The sequence below is a fragment of the Phocoena phocoena genome, chromosome 7 (assembly GCF_963924675.1).
Source record: "Phocoena phocoena chromosome 7, mPhoPho1.1, whole genome shotgun sequence".
NCBI classification, from domain to species: domain Eukaryota; kingdom Metazoa; phylum Chordata; class Mammalia; order Artiodactyla; family Phocoenidae; genus Phocoena; species Phocoena phocoena.
The window spans coordinates 33,906,155-33,925,035 of NC_089225.1; the positions used below are offsets into that span (position 1 = coordinate 33,906,155).

General features: G+C 44.1%; 1 protein-coding gene across 1 annotated transcript in view; it reads left to right on the forward strand.

The window, feature by feature from the left end:
* The window catches only part of KIF5C (kinesin family member 5C), a 147,026-nt gene that overhangs the window by 88,135 nt on the left and 40,010 nt on the right, over positions 1-18,881 (forward strand). The window contains 1 exon segment of the mRNA XM_065881158.1: positions 10,618-10,766. Within this exon segment, the coding sequence (XP_065737230.1) occupies positions 10,618-10,766 (149 nt within the window).

Consider the following 18,881-nt stretch of genomic DNA (forward strand, 5'->3'; position numbering starts at 1 on the left):
GACGCAAGAGGGAGTGGATATGGGGATATATGTATACATACAGCTGATTCACTTTGTTATACAGCAGAAACTAATACAACATTGTAAAGCAATTATGCTCCAATAAAGATGTTAAAAAATATAAAAATAAAAAGGCCCTTAGGATGCATGTTAAAGAAAAACAGAAATCCTGCTGATAATTTAGGATTCCAGGAAATAAATAGTATGTCAATTATATTTTCAAATGAAATAGGTTGGTCTATAATCTTTAGTCAGAGTCATCTGGATACTAGGCTCCATGAAGACAGGGACTAGTTTATTACCAGCCTTAGTTGTCCCAACAAGCACCTAGGACAACTAGGACACCGTAGTTGGTCAGCAGACAAATGTTATCAAAATGAATAAAAAGATGAACCTAATGCTTATTATGTAGGAATCCCTAGAACATTAGAGCGGTTGCTGAACTATGACACCATTAGGTCCAGAAATTTGGTTGGGTTTCGATCTGGTTTGTTTTCCTGCCCTTAATTAGAAATGTGTGAAATTTTGTTCCCTTTCCTCCATCTTCGTGTTAGTTAATGGATTCTTCAAAGACATCTAACTTCTCTGTGGGACCAGTACCCGCTTTATTGTTAACTACACACATTGAACCCAATTACACGCAGACATGAGTCTGAACATCAGATTAGACATGTATCTGATAGCTAATGAGATTAAGCACTATGAACTCAGAAAAGACTGCTGGGCATCTCCCAAATTCAGTGTAACGAGTGTTCATGATATTCTTGTTGCAGGGGTGGCCAAACCTAAGGGCAGCATGAAGTTCCCTAGTTCTTGCCACGTGGTTCTTTCAAGGACACGAAGAAAGGCCATGTTTGTTGCTAGGCTATACTGTATTGATGTTCTGAATGAAACAGTAGTAGGTCCTTTGATACAGTAGAAACATGACAGAGTATACAGATGCCTGAGGGCAGCAGAGTCAAAAAGCCGTCCTCTGTTAGGAAGCGGAACACTTCCTGCTTTAAGGGATGGGGACTCAAATTAGAGCACTTTCACCAATTTTTCTTTTTCATCTGGCTCCCAGAGTTTCATTTCTTAGTCTTTAATTAGTCTTCCGACATACTTTTTTTGTTTGTTTTTTAAATAAATTTATTTATTTATTTTTATTTGTGTTGGGTCTTCGTTTCTGTGCGAGGGCTTTCTCTAGTTGCGGCAAGTGGGGTCCACTCTTCCTTGCGGTGCATGGGCCTCTCACTGTTACGGCCTCTCTTGTTGCGGAGCACAGGCTCCAGATGCGCAGGCTCAGTAGTTGTGGCTCACGGGCCCAGTTGCTCCGCGGCATGTGGGATCTTCCCAGACCAGGGCTCGAACCCGTGTCCCCTGCATTGACAGGCAGATTCTCAACCACTGCACCACCAGGGAAGCCCCCCCCCCCCGCCACGTTTTTTTTTTTTAAATGAAGTGCTGTCAGGCATACTGAAACCTTTGGAGGAAAGGTAATGCATTCTTTTTTTTTTTATCTTAATAAATTTATTTATTTAATTGCTGCATTGGGTCTTCATCGCTGCACTCAGGCTTTCTCTAGTTGTGGTGTGCGGGCTTCTCATTGTAGTGGTGTCTCTTGTTGCGGAGCACGGGCTCTAGGCACGTGGGCTTCAGTAGTTGTGGCACACGGGCTCAGTAGTTGTGGCTCACAGGCTCTAGAGCACAGGCTCAGTAGTCGTGGGGCACGGGATTAGTTGCTCCACGGCACGTGGGATCTTCCCGGATCAGGGCTTGAACCTGTATCCCCTGCATTGGCAGGCGGATTCTTAACCACTGCACCACCAGGGAAGTCCCCAAAGTACTTTTATAGTACTATTCAAAAAGGTTATTTTTAAGTTTTAGAAGTATGAAAATCACCCAGTTCACAATTATCAGATCACCCAATCATGGAAGCCTATTTAATGTACCTTGATTTGTGATGGTAATTAGGGAAAGGTGGGTCCCCAGGGGGCAGACCAGTCAGTTTAGAAAAAGCCTGAATCAGCACATTGTTGACACCAAGAGTTTGATTGATCCAGCATGAATAATTCAAAGGCTTTATTTATATGTTAAATGTGAAAGGAGAATGAATAGTTTAGGAAAAGTAATATTCTTTTCTCTTTTTCCGATATGCACTTTTTGAAAAAAAAATTGTGCCATTTCATGCTCGGTTTAATGGCAGCTGGATTAGGCAGAGCCTGGGTGGTGTGTGTGCAAAATGCATGTCCCCAGAGCATAAGAACAAGTTCCCTGCGGGACTAGAGCAAGCACTTTGGCCAAGGGAGATGCTTGGCTGCAGGTTTGACATAGGATGGAGAAAGAATCAAATCACCCCCTGTTGGAGGGCCTGTTGCCAAACACCAATAGGGTTAATTTTTGCTCTTGGAGGAGGAAACGCTGTGGATGACAGTTAGTTTAACCAGATGCCAAATCTTTATCCAAGCTGGTCATTTCTTAATGTCTCTCCGGAGATTAAAATTTTTCAAAAGACAAAATTTAAAGCTTTTAATTTCTCCTTCCCTACATCCCTGACTCATGGGCAGGGAAATGGCCTTACCGGGAAATGGAAAGGTGCTTTGCGGCAGTCATGTGTCCAGAAGAAGGTTAGGTGTTTTATATGGGAACGAGGACCCAGAGCAGATTAGAAGGTGTGATGGTTTTATGTGTTAACTTGACTAGGATGTAGTAGCCAATTATTTAATCAAACACTAACCTAGGTCTGAAATTTTTTTGTGGATACCATCTACCATTAGTTGACTTTAAGTAAAGCACATTATCCTCCATAATAGGGGTGAGGCTCATCCAATCAGATGAAGACATTAAGAGCAAAAACTGAGGTTTTCTGGAGAAGAAACTGCCTCAAGACTGTAGCATCGATTTCTGCCTGAGTTTCCAGTGAGACAATTTCAATAGATAGATAGATAGATAGATAGATAGATAGATAGATAGATAGATAGATATCCTCTCTGATATATAAGATATCAGATATATATAAGATCTCTCTCTCTCTCTCTCCCTCCCTCCCTCCCTCCCTCCCTCCCTGCCTCCCTCTCCCTCCCTCCATCCCTCCCTCCCTCCATCCCTCCCTCCTTTTGGTTCTGTTTCTCTGGAGAACCCTGACTGATAGAGAGGGATGCTGGGCTACCCTCTTCCACCCCACAAGAGATCTCAGTCTCTTTATCTCTCTCTCATGCACACCATTCGCCATGTGGAATCATACATTACAGATTTATTCTATGCATTGAAGGTGTGGGTTTGTCTAGAGCTCCTTGTTCAAATGCCACTACTATCCTGGAGAGGATAAGAAAATGCTGAAAACAAGAGATAGGAAGTACCAAGAACAAACATCTTCCTGGCTGTTCCAGGGGAGGCCAAGGTAATTTGAAGAAACTCCAACAGTATGTAGTTTCTATATCATTTAGAACTGATCTTGGCCAGAAAGTACAAATATAGGCAATTATTCAGGAAGTAGGTGGGGATGGGATTTATCAGGACATAGAGATGCGAGGACAGAGGGGTAGAGTCTTCCTCTTTCCATCCTTCAGTGGAATATGTCAGTGTATCCTTTTCTGACGTAACTGTGTTTGTACGGAGATCTAGGTGGCGTATGTACTGTGGCCTCTGCTCTCTGTCTGCTATGCTTGGTCTGCCTTCTCCAAAATTGGTTAACATTCATTAGCTTTGAGATCTTTTAAAAACTGCGTATCCTTGTTCCCTCCCTATGGGGAGAAGAGATATTATATCTGGTGCAGGCCTAGATCATATTATTTAAGTGGTGCTTATCTCTCTAAAGAAAGCTGAAACAAAGAAAAACTGCAAAACAGAAACCCTGATCATTGTACCTTTAAGATTTGACTCATTCCTGCCAAGTAGGTCTTGCTATTAAGCTGTAAACCTAATATCAATTAAGGTTCTTCCCCTAACTAGCCTTTGGTTAGGATTTTGCTCAGTGTCTGCTGTGGTCATAGCTTGTGGAACAGGCGTTTATTTCTGTATACAGCTTAGGGGATCTGGTTGAAAAACCAAACTGAGGATCTCTGAAAGTGAAGACCCAAGATACTTTGTGCTCCCTTGTGAGTGATGAGGTCACACTGGATTAATCATATGTTAGCAGAGTGAGATTGACCCATAAAGGTGATGAATGAGTAGTCAGTTCATGGCTATGGTAAGGCTCCCATGGATTATTGGGGTTTTTTTCCCGTATCAAGGAGGTGATGTCTCAAAACTATAGGGCTGGGTGGTATTGCTATTGCTATATAGCTTCAGCTAGAAAAAATGATAAAAGCTGCCTTAAGAGCATTTCTTAATTTCTGCTATCCCATCAATTTTATGTTTCCTTGTTAGCTACCTGAAATCCTTTTGCAAACCAGGCTGAGCAGGAAATGCTCATGGGTCCTGGCACTGTGTCCTGAGTGCCCAGGATCCATGTTTATTCACTGTGTTTGAACAGAGGGTCCAGATGTAACACTGCTTAGTGTGATTGACAGCTAGCACGTATGTGGAAAATACCAAAATAAAAGAGCAATGAGTATGAGAGCTGGAAGACACTTGGACATGCTCTACGGTGAACAAGGCAAAAACAAAACAAAACAAAACAAAACTCATCAGACCACTAGCTAATCCACACTGGCGGCAAAATTAGATAGAACCTAATCATTAGGCCCTTTTACTCTGTAGATTTTCCTAAAGTTCATGGTAAGAAGCAACAAGAGATTATAGATGTTCATCATCCTTTTATTCTAGGTCTCTTGTGAGAGCAAGGGACCAAGACACTCTTTATTTCATTTTGCAAGGTTGGTTTCAACCTCCTAGATAGGAGAATATTTGTTCTATTAAAAAGAAATAAATCCAGGCACAGAAGTTCAGTATCTCTCTTAGTAACTCTTGTTTCTTCCACAATTTAGAAATATTTGTATCTGACTTGATTTCTTTCCACATCAGTTTATTTTTCTTAACTCATTTTTGTTGAATATAGCATACATATAGTAAAATATATTTAAGTATGCAACTCAGTAAAAATTTAAATATACATGTATATTCACATGTAACCACCACCTGGCATCTTAGAAGCCTCTCTTTGAACCCTCCCAGTCAGTACCCAACTCTCAAGGGTAAGTGGCATTCTGACTTCTGTCAACTTAGATTACTGTTTGCTGTCTTTGAACTTGATACAAATAAAAACATGCAGTATTATTTTGTATCTGGCTTCTTTTATGCAACATTGTATCTTTGAAGTACACTACATTGTTAGGTGTAGGAGTAGTTTAGTTTTCAGAGTTATATAATATTTTGTTATGAATATGGTATGTATGTATCCATGCTACTGTTGATGGTTATTTGTATTGTTTTCAGCTTGTGGCTATTATAAATGAAGTTGCTATGACATTCGTTGTCATGTCTTTAGGTGAACATATGTCCTCATTTCTGTCTGTTATATACCTATGAGTGGAATTGCTAGCTCACAGGATATAAGATATTTAGTTTTAATAGATAGTACCAAAGAGTTTTCTAAAATGATTGGAATAGCTTATACTCCCTCTAGTAGCAATTGAGTATTATAGTCACTGCACATCCTCATCAACACTTGGTATTATCAGTTTAAAATTTTTTAACCATCCTATTGGGTGTGTAAAAGTATCTTACTGTCATTTTATTTTGCATTTCCCTGAAGGCTAATGTTGTTCGGCACCCTTTGTGGGTGGTATTTATTGGCACTTCTTTTGTGAAGTTCCTATTCAGATCTTTGCCCAGTGTTTTCACCAGTTGTCTGCTTTTTTTCTGATTGATTTATAGGGATTATTCTGCATAAGTCCTTTGTCAGATATATGGATTGTTTATATCTTCTCTCACTTTGCAGCATATGTTTTAATTCTTTTAATGGTGACTTTTAATGAAGAGAGGGTTTTAAATTTTTATGAAGTCAAATTTATCTTTTTTTCTATTCTATTTAAGAAATTAATCTTTGCCTACCCCAAGGTCTTAAAGATACTCTCCTGTTTTCTTCTAGAAGCTTTATTGTTTTACCTTTCATGTTTATGCATATGATTCATCTGTAATAGAATTTTTTATATGTTATTGGGGGAGTTGATAAAGATCGTCACCTCCACCCCTGCCCCAGCACTGTGTACTGAAAGGACCATCCCTTCCGTCTGTGCTGTATACGCACCTTTGTTGTAAATCAAATGGCTACATAGCTGAGTGTCTGTTTCTGGATAATCTATTCTGTTTCTATTCTAAAGTTTCTGGACTATTTAATCAGTTTCAATTACTGTGGCTTTATAATATGTTGATATTCCATCCTCTAGCTTTGTCCTTCAAAACTGTCTTTGCTATTCTTGGCCCTCTTTATTTTTATTATAAATCTTAGAATTAGGTTGTCAATTTCTACAGACACATGCAAAACTCCTGAGATTTTATTTCAGATTCTTTTAAATCTGTAGAACACTTCTGGGATAATTAATCTCTCTCCCAATCAGTGTTAGCTGATTTCTTCATGTTCTACCTTTAGTGGATGGAGAGGCATGATGTTTTTGCCTCATTTGGGACTGAATGGAGTCTGTCTAGGACAGCAGCAGGAGACATGGTTTCCCACCATTGTTCTCAGTTCCAAATGGGAGTTGGGTTGTGTATCTTCCATCTGCTCCTCTGGATTGTTTCTGTACCATCTCTGCTCTGCTCTGTGCCCTGGGACAGTGACCAGTCTGGACAGCTACAATGGGCTCCCTTGCCTCTGGCTTCCAGTTAGTTTCCACCAATGGGGAAGGAACATGGGCAGGCAGTCATAAGGAGAGGAGAGAGTGAGGTCAGGGTATTAATTTCTTGACTCCTTTCCTGAAGGGTCACTTTGAGTTGGCTGTGTTCTTAGACCAAAGGCTGTTAACAGCTTCTACTGGGAAGCCGCCTTCTTTTTTTTTAAGGGTTAAAAATTTTTTTTAATTTGTTCTCTTTTTTAAAAATTGAAGTACAGTTGATGTACAATATTATATAATTACAGGTGTACAAAACAGTGATTCACAATTTTTAAAGGTTATACTCCATTTATAGTTATTATAAAATATGGGCTATATTCCCTGTGCTATACAATATATCCTTGTAGCATATTTATTTTATGCATTGTGGTTTGTACCTCTTAATCCCCTACCCCTATCTTGCCCCTCCCCACTTCCCTCTCCCCACTGGTAACCACTAGTTCGTTCTCTGTATCTGTGAGTATGGACAGCCTTCTTCTTATAGCTCCCTCCCTCTGGGACCCCTTTAGCCTAAGGGTGGTAACGGCACCTCCATCACTAATGTGGGGTACCCATTATCCCTTGTTATTTCCCATCACCCTTCCCATACCTTTGTTAAGCTCTTCCCAATTTGAGTAGACTGTCTCTTGCCAGGACTCAAATTACTACAGAAGTGGGAGAAAAAGAATTTTCTCAACAACTTAAAAGAACTTTGAGAATGAGGTTCAGCTATACGAGGGATAACCTTGTTGGGTCCGCTCACAAAATTGGACTTCTGGCTAAACCTGCCTGAGTATAGCATAAAGGCTCTACTCTTCTCTTTCTAGTATCACTGGAAATCAAGAGACTCTTTATGATGTAAAAAGTAAGATTAGTAGCCTTGGACTTCCCTGGTGGTGCAGTGGTTGAGAATCTGCCTGCCGGGCTTCCCTGGTGGCGCAGTGGTTGAGAGTCCGCCTGCAAATGCAGGGGACACGGGTTCGTGCCCCGGTCCAGGAAGATCCCACATGCCACGGAGCGGCTGGGCCCGTGAGCCATGGCCGCTGAGCCTGCGCGTCCGGAGCCTGTGCTCCACAACGGGAGAGGCCACAACAGTGAGAGGCCCGCGTACCGCAAAAACAAAACAAAACAAAAAACAAACAAGAAAAAGAATCAGCCTGCTAATGCAGGGGACACGGGTTCGAGCCCTGATCTGGGAAGATCCCACATGCCGCAGAGCAACTAAGCCCATGCGCCACAACTACTGAGCCTGTGCTCTAGATCCCGCAAGCCACAACTGCTGAGCCTGTGTGCCACAACTGCTGAAGCCCACACACCTGGAGCCCATGCTCCACAACAAGAGAAGCCACCACAGTGAGAAGCCTGCACACCACAACAAAGAGCAGCCCCTGCTCGCCACAACTAGAGAAAGCCCGTGTGCAGCAACAAAGACCCAACGCAGAAATGAAGGAAGGGAGGGAGGGAGGGAGGAAGGAAGGAAGGAAGGAAGGAAGAAATGTTAAAAAAAAAAAAAGATTAGTATCCTCAAAGTATACCCTTAAATGTCCACAAGCATTTCAGCCATAGGTTATTGTTCACTTTCTTACTAACCTAAGTTGGTAATGGATGCTGCAGTGTTTGTGCTTATATCTGAGAAACACCCACGACACTGCCTGAGGATGTTAGAAGGTGAGGTGAAAGTGTCAAATCTGCATAGACTTTAAAGTAGCAATAAGATTGCTGTTATTTGAAAAATTAGAGTTGAAGCACTTCTGGGGACAGCAACCTTAAGCTACAGTGAGTGAGGGAGAATTACACTGAAATGATTACATTGAAATCATTTAACTCCTCTTTTGACAGTTGGGTGATTTAGTTGTCTGCTTTAGGAATTAATTTTTGGAATGACGTCTGCAGCACTGGTGAGGACTGCTGAATTTCTTTCACTGAAATAGAAATCATGTCCAAAATGTCATTTCATGACAACAGCAATTAACCCGAATCACACATCAGATAGTGCCAGCAAATGTGACAGGACAAGAACTGGTGGGAGTTTAAAATGAAAAAGTCAATAGCAAATAAAACAGGATATCACATATTTTTAAATGAAGTTTGTACTTCTTCAGAAGTATGCAATAAGTGGAATTCTGCCATCGTCAATTTACTTTTTTTTGTGTGTGTGTGGTACGCGGGCCTCTCACTGTTGTGGCCTCTCCCGTTGCGGAGCACAGGCTCCGGACGCGCAGGCTCAGCGGCCATGGCTCACGGGCCCAGCCGTTCCGCGGCATGTGGGATCTTCCCGGACCAGGGCACAAACCCGTGTCCCCTGCATCGGCAGACAGACTCTCAACCACTGGGCCACCAGGGAAGCCCTACTTTTTTTTTTTTAAACATCTTTATTGGAGTATAATTACCTTACAATGGTGTGTTAGTTTCTGCTTTATAACAAAGTGAATCAGTTATACATATACATATGTCCCCATACCTCTTCCTTCTTGCATCTCCCTCCATCAATTTACTTTTTAATTGGACAGATCTGCTTATGTGTTCATTTCTGTGCACAAGTCAGTGAATCATGTATTTGGTTTTCATTACTGGCTGGAGCCCCCAGTGACTTAACTCTCACTTCTTGCTCCCTTGAGATACTGTCCAAAAATCCACTGTGGCATCACACTCCATCCCAGGCCATCCATCCTAGGAGGCCACTCCATCTCTTATACCCCAAGTAGCAAAATGGTGTCCATTAGACATGTTTGTTTGTCCCACACATCATTCTGAAGAATTGTCTTAAGCTGGGAGATACAAATAAAAATCTTAATTTCTGACTTTTCTTGAGAAAAGTGGGCCCTCCACTCGTACTTGGTGACAGTTGCCTGGGTGGTGGGGAAGGATGTGCCCGGCAGGGAGCCACGGTCTCACCTGGCCAGGCTGAGTTCATAAAGTGACCCACCTGTCTCGGGTGTCATGTGTTGGCATGTGTTAAACACATCAGGGATGATTCTAGGTACCAAATGTGGGTAAGAGAAACAGCTGATTTGTCTGTGTATTTATTGGTATGAGAAACTGTAAGCTCCAAGGCCAGAGACCTTGTCTCGTTTGTCTTGGTATATCCCCAGTGTTTCATAGTTAACTGAATTGAAAGAAAGCTCTACTTGGGCAGATGAATCTGGTAGTGGTATGTAAGATGCTTAAAGGAGGATGCTGAATGTTTGAAAAACGCTATAACCGTAAGTTGTTACTGAGAACATAGACCAAGGTGGTGGCAGAGGGAATAGAGAAAGACCCCAAGAGATAATTCGAATGAAAATCCTGGGGCTTCCCTGGTGGCGCAGTGGTTAAGAATCCACCTGCCAGTGCAGGGGACACGGGTTCGAGCCCTGGTCCCGGAAGATCCCACATGCCGCAGAGCAGCTAAGCCCGTGCACCACAACTACTGAAACCCGTGCAACACAACTACTGAAGCCCGTGCACCTAGAGCCCGTGCTCCACAACAAGAGAAACCACCGCAATGAGAAGCCCGTGCACCGTAACAAAGAGTAGCCCCCGCTCGCCGCAACTAGAGAAAGCCCGGGTGCCGCAAGTAGAGAAAGCCCATGCGCAGCAACAAAGACCCAACGTAACCATAAATAAATAAATAAATTCATTAAAAAAAAGGAAAGAAAATCCCATTGGATCTAGAGACGGGCAGGAAGTAAACGAGAAATAAAAACGGAAAGGTGAGTTTAGAGCCTTAGGAATAATGGTGCCATTAATACAGCTAGGAGGGTGATAGGTAAAAGTTCCAGGGTCCCTCGTGCTCCCCAAGTCCCAATCTTCTGGCGTGAAAGGAATTTGAGGCTTAATTATATTCATGATTTAGCAAATGCTAGTAGCTATGCTCAGAATTTTTCCCTTATGTTTTTCACCCCAGGGCTAAGACCATCAAGAATACAGTCTCTGTGAACCTGGAGCTGACAGCGGAAGAATGGAAGAAGAAATATGAAAAAGAGAAAGAGAAAAACAAGACTTTGAAGAATGTTCTCCAGCATCTGGAGATGGAGCTAAACAGGTGGAGAAATGGTAAGGAGGAATGAGGCATGAGCGTGTGCTCTTTTTCCCCCTACAGCTGTTGGCATCCTGGGGCACTTGGGAAAGAGTGGATGACGGTGGAGCTTGGTCCTGCCTTGCAACCGCCCATGTGAACAAGCAGATATTGTCTTATTCCCTAGCAGTCAGTCACTCCCGCCCCACCCCATCACTTGGCTGATGTATATTCTTTTTTTTTTGACCCAAACTCCCCGATGTCTTTTGGGGGAAGGGTTTTTAAATTTTTTAAAATTTATTTTTGGGCTGCGTTGGGTCTTTGTTGCTGTGCGTGGGCTTTCTCTAGTTGCGGTGAGCGGGGTCTACTCTTTGTTGTGGAGCGTGGGCTGCTCATTGTGGTGGCTTCTCTTGTTGCAGAGCACAGGCTCTAGGTGTGCAGGCTTCAGTAGTTGTGGCTCGCGGGCTCTAGAGCGCAGGCTCAGTAGTCGTGGCACATGGGCTTAGTTGCTCCACGGCATGTGGGATCTTCCCGGACCAGGGCTCGAACCCGTGTCCCGTGCATTGGCAGGCGGATTCTTAACCACTGCACCACCAGGGAAGCGCCTGACATACATGCTTAGTGTGGGCAAGTGACTGTTTGTTTACAAGGTTCCCTTAATCTTTTTGCAATGAGATGCCCTCTGTCTATCACTGTAATTCACTCCCTGGTAGCCATATTTGAGGTTTAGAGGGCAGTGCCCAGGACTTTGGGGGCTCTGATTGCTTTTGATTAAATGAAAAATATCATTCTCTCCTATGTGAGTCTTGTAATCGATTTGGGGTTAAAAGTCACCACTGGCAAATATTTGCATTTTTATTTGCCCAATTCATCGTCATGCTCTGCTTCTTCAGAGCCAGAAATAGGGGATTCCTGAAGAAACTCTGTCCTAAAATGGAGGCTTAAAGGCTTGTTTCGTGACTCATTTTTCTTTTTCCCTGAAACATTCTCTTTGGTTTGTTCTGCTCAAAGAAAACAGCTCAGAGGGCTGACATGCAGTGGTGGGTGGGTTGTGGGAGAGGTGCTGAAGAAGGGTTTCCAGATCCAGGCTCAGACAGATTATTTTAATGGTTTTTGCTTGGTGACGGAGGTTAGAAGGTAGCAGTCCCCCCCCCCTTTTTTTTTCACTGAAACAAGGCAACTTGGTGCGTGTGTAGGGGAATAGTGGGTAGTTGGAGGTTGTCCTTCAGATTCTCTGCTGCCACGTTTGGTACTTATTGCAGGTGCTGCATCAGATCTCAGTCTTGGGTAAGTGCAGGAGCCTAGGGATGGCTGTGCAGGTTTGGCAGGTAACCTGCCTGCTTATAACTGCGGAGTTAGCAGCACATCGTCTTGTGATTATGTGTTTGCCACTGTTTTTGCTAGGAAGGGTGGGGTGTCCATGAGCTGCTGTTCAGTTGAAAAAACAATTACGTGGGCAACCAGGATTCAAGAGAGGTTCAAGAAATGACCTAGTAGCCTAAATAACACAGTTCTTTTCTTTTGGGGAGATTTTCTAGCTGCATAAGTGTTTTGAAGGCTGCTGGAATTACTGAATAATTCAGCACCTGCAGCTGGTGGATGATTCCTTGCAATTTGGCAGGAGTAGGAGAGTAGGGAGGAGTGCTTGGCAAGGCAGGGAGTGGCTGTATGAAATTTTGTTCTATTTCTGGGATTCTCTTGGGTCACTTCTCTGCTGGGCAACTGGAACCGACAAGGGGAGGGGGAACTGGCCTTAGAAACACTGTGCTGTGGGCAACTAACCTTGTGTTTTTCTTTTCTTTCCTGTCCTTTGCCAAGCTCCAACCCTCCAGTTCTCCATCCCTTAGTCAGCTGTCCTCTGGGGTCTGCCCACTGCCCTGTTTGCCTAACCCACGCTCATGCCTTGCATCTCTTTTGGGTGCTGTCCCCTGCTCTTGGATTGCTCACTTGACATCATTTTAATTCTTTGTCCCACCCCGCAGATCCACTCAGAAATTTACTGTTTTCCATGCCCTATAGGGTGAGATCCTACCTAAGCCCTTAACTTACATAATTCAGGAGAACTAATGTATGGTTTCTGACACGTGATAGACTTTCATAAATGTCTGTTAAGTAAGCATGTGTTTAATGCAGTGCCGGAGGTTAAAGGGTGAGCAGTCAGGCATGGTCTCTGCCCTCACGGAGCTTACAGGCTGGTGGGGGAGATAGTCTCCAACCGCGACGAATAACCATGCGATGCTAGTCTGTGCTGTTCATCAAGAAGGGAAAGTATAAGGTGCTAAGAGTTATTACAGCAGAGGACCCTGAGCTTGACTCAAGTCAGCAAAGATTTCCCCAATAAGCGACCTAGGGAATAAGATCTGAGAGAAACAGAGCAGTTAGCTGAGCAAAATAGGTGAGGGTGGAAGTGCGGATAGGGTGGGAGGAGCCAGGTTTATGATGACCCTGATGGGACGGGAGCGAAGGCCAGTGTGGAGATCTGGGGCTGGGCGAGACGGACTGAGATGGGTGAGAGAGGGACAGGCAGGCCCGTACAGGGCTATGTAGTCCTTGTTCAGGATTGTGGTCATTATCTTGGGAGCAGTGAGAAGCCATTCAAGGTTATTCAGCTGCAGATGGTATGATGAGATTTACATTTTTGAAGATCCATTGGTTGTGTTGGAGGATGGACTGGAGGGTGTGGGAGGAGGGCTAGGACCTGGGGTGGTCTTCCAGAGATGACATTATAGTCGTTGAGTTGAGAGACAGGGCAGTGGAAAGGGAGAGAGATGGACGGACCGGAGACGTATTTAGGAGGTGAAATCAGCAATGCTTGGTGAGGAGTAAGCCGTAGGGAGAGAGAGTGTCAAGTTTTCTAGCTTGCTGAGTCGGATGGAGGGCAGAAGTGCTCCCTGAGACAAGAAACACAGGGGGAGAACCAGAAGGGAGGCGAGGGAGGTGAGAAGGGAGTTTGAAGTGCCCATGTAACATCCAGGTGAAAATGCCATATAAGAAGTTAGGTCTGGAGCTCAGGGGATCTGCCATGGATCTTCTGGAGGTAATTGAAGGCATAGGTAGGGGTGAGGTCCTGTATAGACTCCCGAAGAGAGGAGAGGGAAGAGAAGAGGAAGGGTCTTGAGAGACCCCTCCACTCACCCCCACCATTACCATGTAATCACTGAGTGATTAAGAGTAGGGAGATCGATGCAGCTCTCCTGTCCGGCAAGCTAACACTTTTTTTTTCTGGAAGCAAAAGTTTTCAAATGTAGAGAACCTACTGTAGTGGTATACAAATGTCAGGCAGGAAAGGAGACAGGTGGACGCATGGTGGAGTGGTCCTTTTACCAGGTATGAATGAAGAACTATTTTAAGGATTAACTGCACATCCAACAAAACCCGGAGGCTTTCTGTCCTGTTCTGAGAGACTAGGTGTTTAATCCTCCGGCAGCCCTTGAGGCAGGATAGGAGACTCGCCCAAGGTGACTCCACGGGGCGCTTGACTCCTGAATTCATTCTCTTTCCCTTGTGGGTGCAGCCTGCGTGCCGCCCTGCTGGTTTGTGTTTAGGCCACGGAGGTGAGTGTGAAAAAAAGGGACTGGAATTCCTTCCGTGGTGTCCCGTGCACCCTGATTCCTCATGGTCACGAGGGCACGGCTGGGATGTGTCAACTAGAGAGCAGGGATTTTGAAAGGTGGAGTGGAGAGAAGAGGCAGTGCCCTCCACTACAACCCAAGTGGCAGGATATTTCCAACTTGCTTCTGAAATCTGGTACGCACCTTGGTTCTAAACGTGTGGGAGGGCAGCCGCTGAGTTCACTGCAGTGACGGCTACACATGGATATTCCCGGGTTGCAGTCAGAATGTGATAAAGGAGCGTTGTTCAGCTGTGTGCACCCTCCCTAGGGAAAAAGGTTCCTTTCCGCACAGTGTTTATCATTTAAAAATTTGGCTGCCCCACTCCAGCGGTAGGAGAGCAGGAGAGGAGGAGTGTAGCAGGGAAAAGCATGCATATGTGTGCATGCCTGTGCTTTTGCCTGTTTGTTGTTACACAGAATGAGGTAGGAATACAAAGGAGTAGGAGAGGCAAAATAATATGATGTCTCAGCGGCCAGTTGGGCCCAGGCAGATACTGTAAATAAGTGAAGAGCAGTACGTCTGATACAGTTGGCCACAGGAGAGAGCATTCCCTGCCCAAAGTCATTCAAAAGCCATGAAATACTATCCTATTACGTGCCTGTAGGCTGGTCCTCACCCCATCCCCACCTATATTCTTATAGCGTAATGGGCTACTTCCGATGCAAGGCTGGCGGTTTTCTCCACTGGGTGTAGTAGAACATTGATTCTCAGAACATGGCCTGGGACTCGTAGTAATGCACATACCACACCAAGCCTTAATTCATTTCTGCCACTGCCGTTCAGGCAGCGTGGCCCAGGGCATGTGCGTGGGAGCTTAAGGGGGGGGGGGAGTCATACCTTGTTTTTTTTATTTTGGTTTGTTTTGCGGTACGTGGGCGTCTCACTGTTGTGGCCTCTCCCGTTGCGGAGCACAGGCTCCGGACGCACAGGCTCGGGGGCCATGGTTCACGGGCCCAGCCGCTCCGCGGCATGTGGGATCTTCCCGGACTGGGGCACAAACCCGTGTCCCCTGCATTGGCAGGCGGACTCTCAACCACTGCGCCACCAGGGAAGCCCTCACACCTTGTTTTTACAAAGCAGGAGTGGGGAGAACCCTCCACTCTCCTGGCTCCATTCCCCACTGGGCCAGTGAAGGTCCTGCCAGCTTAAACAAAAAGAGAAAGCAGGGAACTACATTCAGTATCTTGTAATAACCTATAACGGATAAGAATCTGAGAAAGAATAGACGTGTATGTATAACTGAATCACTTTGGTGTATGCCTGAAACTAACACAACTTTGTAAATCAGCTCTTCTTCAGTTAAAAAAAAAAGAAGGCTATGAGTGACTCACAGAACCGAAAGAACAGCTGAGGAACTGGGCTTATAAGGGGCCACACCTGGAGTGGATCCCCTCTAAATGTGTTTCCATCCTCGTCTCGTGCGTTGGAGACCCAGAGGCCCTGGAGAGTTAGAGGATACTGCGCTGGGTGGTGTGCTTTGTCTGGGGAACGACAGGACACCCTGATGTGTTGTCTGACCAAAACTACATGCACTGGAGAGGGTAATTCCTCACAAGGCAGTCAAGGTGCTGTTGTGAGAGTGGCTGTTGAGTGTCTGAAAAACAACACATGCCCACCACAATCTCCTAGTGACATCTTGTGGGCTAAAATCGACGGGCAGTCTTTCTGCAAATCTGGAGGCTCTGCTGGCAACTTTAGCCTCATGAAAATTTGTTCAGCCTACTTGCTTAAGGACAGATAGAGGGAGTGGGCAGCTGTCAGAAATAGGATCTTTCTTTTTTTCCAGCTCTGTTGCTTGTTGATCGGATGTACAGAAAGGATTTGAACCATCCTGTAAGTGGGGATAGATTTAGGTAGTTCAGCTTCCAGTTCACCGCTGCCCCCTCCTCCTCAATCCGTCAAAAAGACTCTAGACAAGAGGATGGGGAAGGAGGGCTGAAGGCCCAGGGGCATGATGCTTAGAGAGGGGTTGAGTCCATAGTTCCCAGTCTCTGCCAGGTCAGTCATTACACATGCCCTCTTCTCTGGTACTTCTTTGAATTTTGTTCTTAAAAAAAATGATAACTTTTTACAAGGGCTTCAGTCAGAAAAAGAGGCCCTGAATATCCAGGTGTCAGAAGTGCAGGGAAATGACCTGATGAAACTGCATATCTGCAGCATCTCTTGCATAATATAATATTTTCTAACAGAGTGGATGTAGATTTACCCCATCTGCTGAAGTCCTGCAAAGAAATTATTTCATCACAATCTGAGAAGGTGTGGAAAAATCAGTAATCTCTAGAGCAGATTTGTTCTCCAGACTTAAAACCTGCCAGGCCAGCAGGCTTGCTTCTCCAAGTAGCTAAATCTGTAACCTCGAGGCTGATGGGGGCTCTGTGGAACTGTGCAGCCTCCGTAGTTCGGACCCAATTTGCTTTTTTTGGCATTAAATATGTAGAAGATGCTGGCCCCCCTCTCATACTCATGATTATTGTAGAACTCCAGAAGTTAGCATTTCATTTGAGAGGTCTAATTTGTTAGGCCCTCTTCCTTCTTTTGAGAGCACAACGAAACACTAATAGGAATACTGATCGCTAGGAGAATCGTGTGGCCTGTTTAAGAAGAATGTAAAGAGGATGCTGAGTCCTGGGTGACCAGTTTATTAGAAAATTACTGTAGAAAGGATTAGAGAATGTCTTAAACTTCTTACAATATCTTGAGGAAATAGGGTAAAAGCTGCTCTTTGAGTGCAAAATAATCCCATAAAGGAATGATTTTTTTTAAACCTCCCATTTATATAATGACATCTTGTATCCAGCTGCCCATCTGGCAACTTAAAGGTTTCCTTTTCGTTTCTTTGATATAGAAATTACCTGCCATTAGGTCTGCCACTGGGCCTGTTTAATTGGTATTAAAAGAGAGTGCCTCCTTTGCCAGATCTGATCTGGTTTCTGGCGGAAGCTGTGAGTGACCAGCCAATCTTTGCCCTGGAGCTGCAGAGAGAAGCCAATTACCTTACTATGTTCTCCAGAGGCTGTAGGGACTCAACTTATGAAAAGGATAACTAGCTTGTTGCTACTTCATGTGTGAAATTTTAATGAATTACTGGCAGCCTAATGGTTTTCTTTCTTTCTTTTTTTTTTTTTTGAAAAAAACAAAACCCCCAAAAGCCTGTTTTAGCATTTTTTAACTAATAGCACTAACAAGAATTTTTGATTAGTCTGTCATTCTTGTTTATTGCAATTGATGGATTTCTACTTCTTGTGGAAATGTTATTTATGCCCTCTGGGGGGTTTTCATTTTATAATTAAAGTGCTCTGCAACCTTATAGGTATGCTCCAACTGAATGCTCCTGTGTACACACAAATGGTTTTAGTCCTTAAAGGTAATTACATCTGACAATAGGAAATTAGGAAATGCCAGAATGCTTATGTAAAAAAGGGAAATGTTTCTTGGGGGGGGGGGTGGGAGGCGGAGTTGTCATTCTAAAATAGCAGATGCTTTACAATATTATAAGCTCTTTCCTTATAAATCCTCAAGGGATAAACTAAGAGAAATTTGCTTTTCATGTAAAGGAGAATAAAAATAGATGCTAATCTTCATTTGTGATCCTTTTCTTGTTCTCCTACCTCCAGATTTTAGGGCATTATTTCTCCAGGGTTTGTTTGCAGCTATCTTCTGTGTTACAATCAGTTATTCCATAATCACCTCACGGGGGCTTCTCCGGAGACCCTATCCACTGCATTGCAGGGAATATTCTCCATTAATGCTGTGAGATTGCCATGGAGACAGATTGCCTAGTGTCAGGTCCTGCATAGTGCTGGGAATTTACAATCCCCAGACGCGTCTGTGAGCTGGACAGTGTAGTTACCAGGGACGCTTCTGGAAGTCATTTGCTCGGTCCTTTGAAGGGCAGCGGTGTTTGGGAAAACCTGTTCTTGGTTCCTCTCTGGGCAAGAGCTGTGCTCTCCCCCAGACACCCTCTGCTTTTGTTCCTGTGTGTTGCTTTGTTCTTCTCGGCCTGAACGGCTGCTGCAAAAAATAATACTGACTGGCTGACCTTTAGAATAAAAACTGGGATGGGCTCGCTGTTTAGATGTAGTTTTGTGGGGGACATGTTGATGCTTCGATTCAGAGAATTGTTCAAGGGAAACCAGAAAACCTGCTATAGGTTTCAAATATTGTTTTCACAATAATAAAAATAACCCAGGCTAGTGGGAAGCAGCGGCATAGCGCCCGGAGATCAGCTTGGTGCTTTGTGACCACCTAGAGGGGTGGGATAGGGAGGGTGGGAGGGAGATGCAAGAGGGAGGGGATATGGGGATATATGTGTACGTATAGCTGACTCACTTTGTTATGCAGCAGACGCTAACACAACATTGTAAAGCAATTATACTCCAATAAAGATGTTAAAAATAAATAAACCCTAAAGGCACTACTCGTATGGCTGTATTGTATTTTTGGGGGGAACTGAGCTCTAACTACCAAAGGTATTGTGAAGACCCCAGAAACACTAATCTCAGGATAAGTAAAAATGATATTTTATCTGCAAAACCTAAA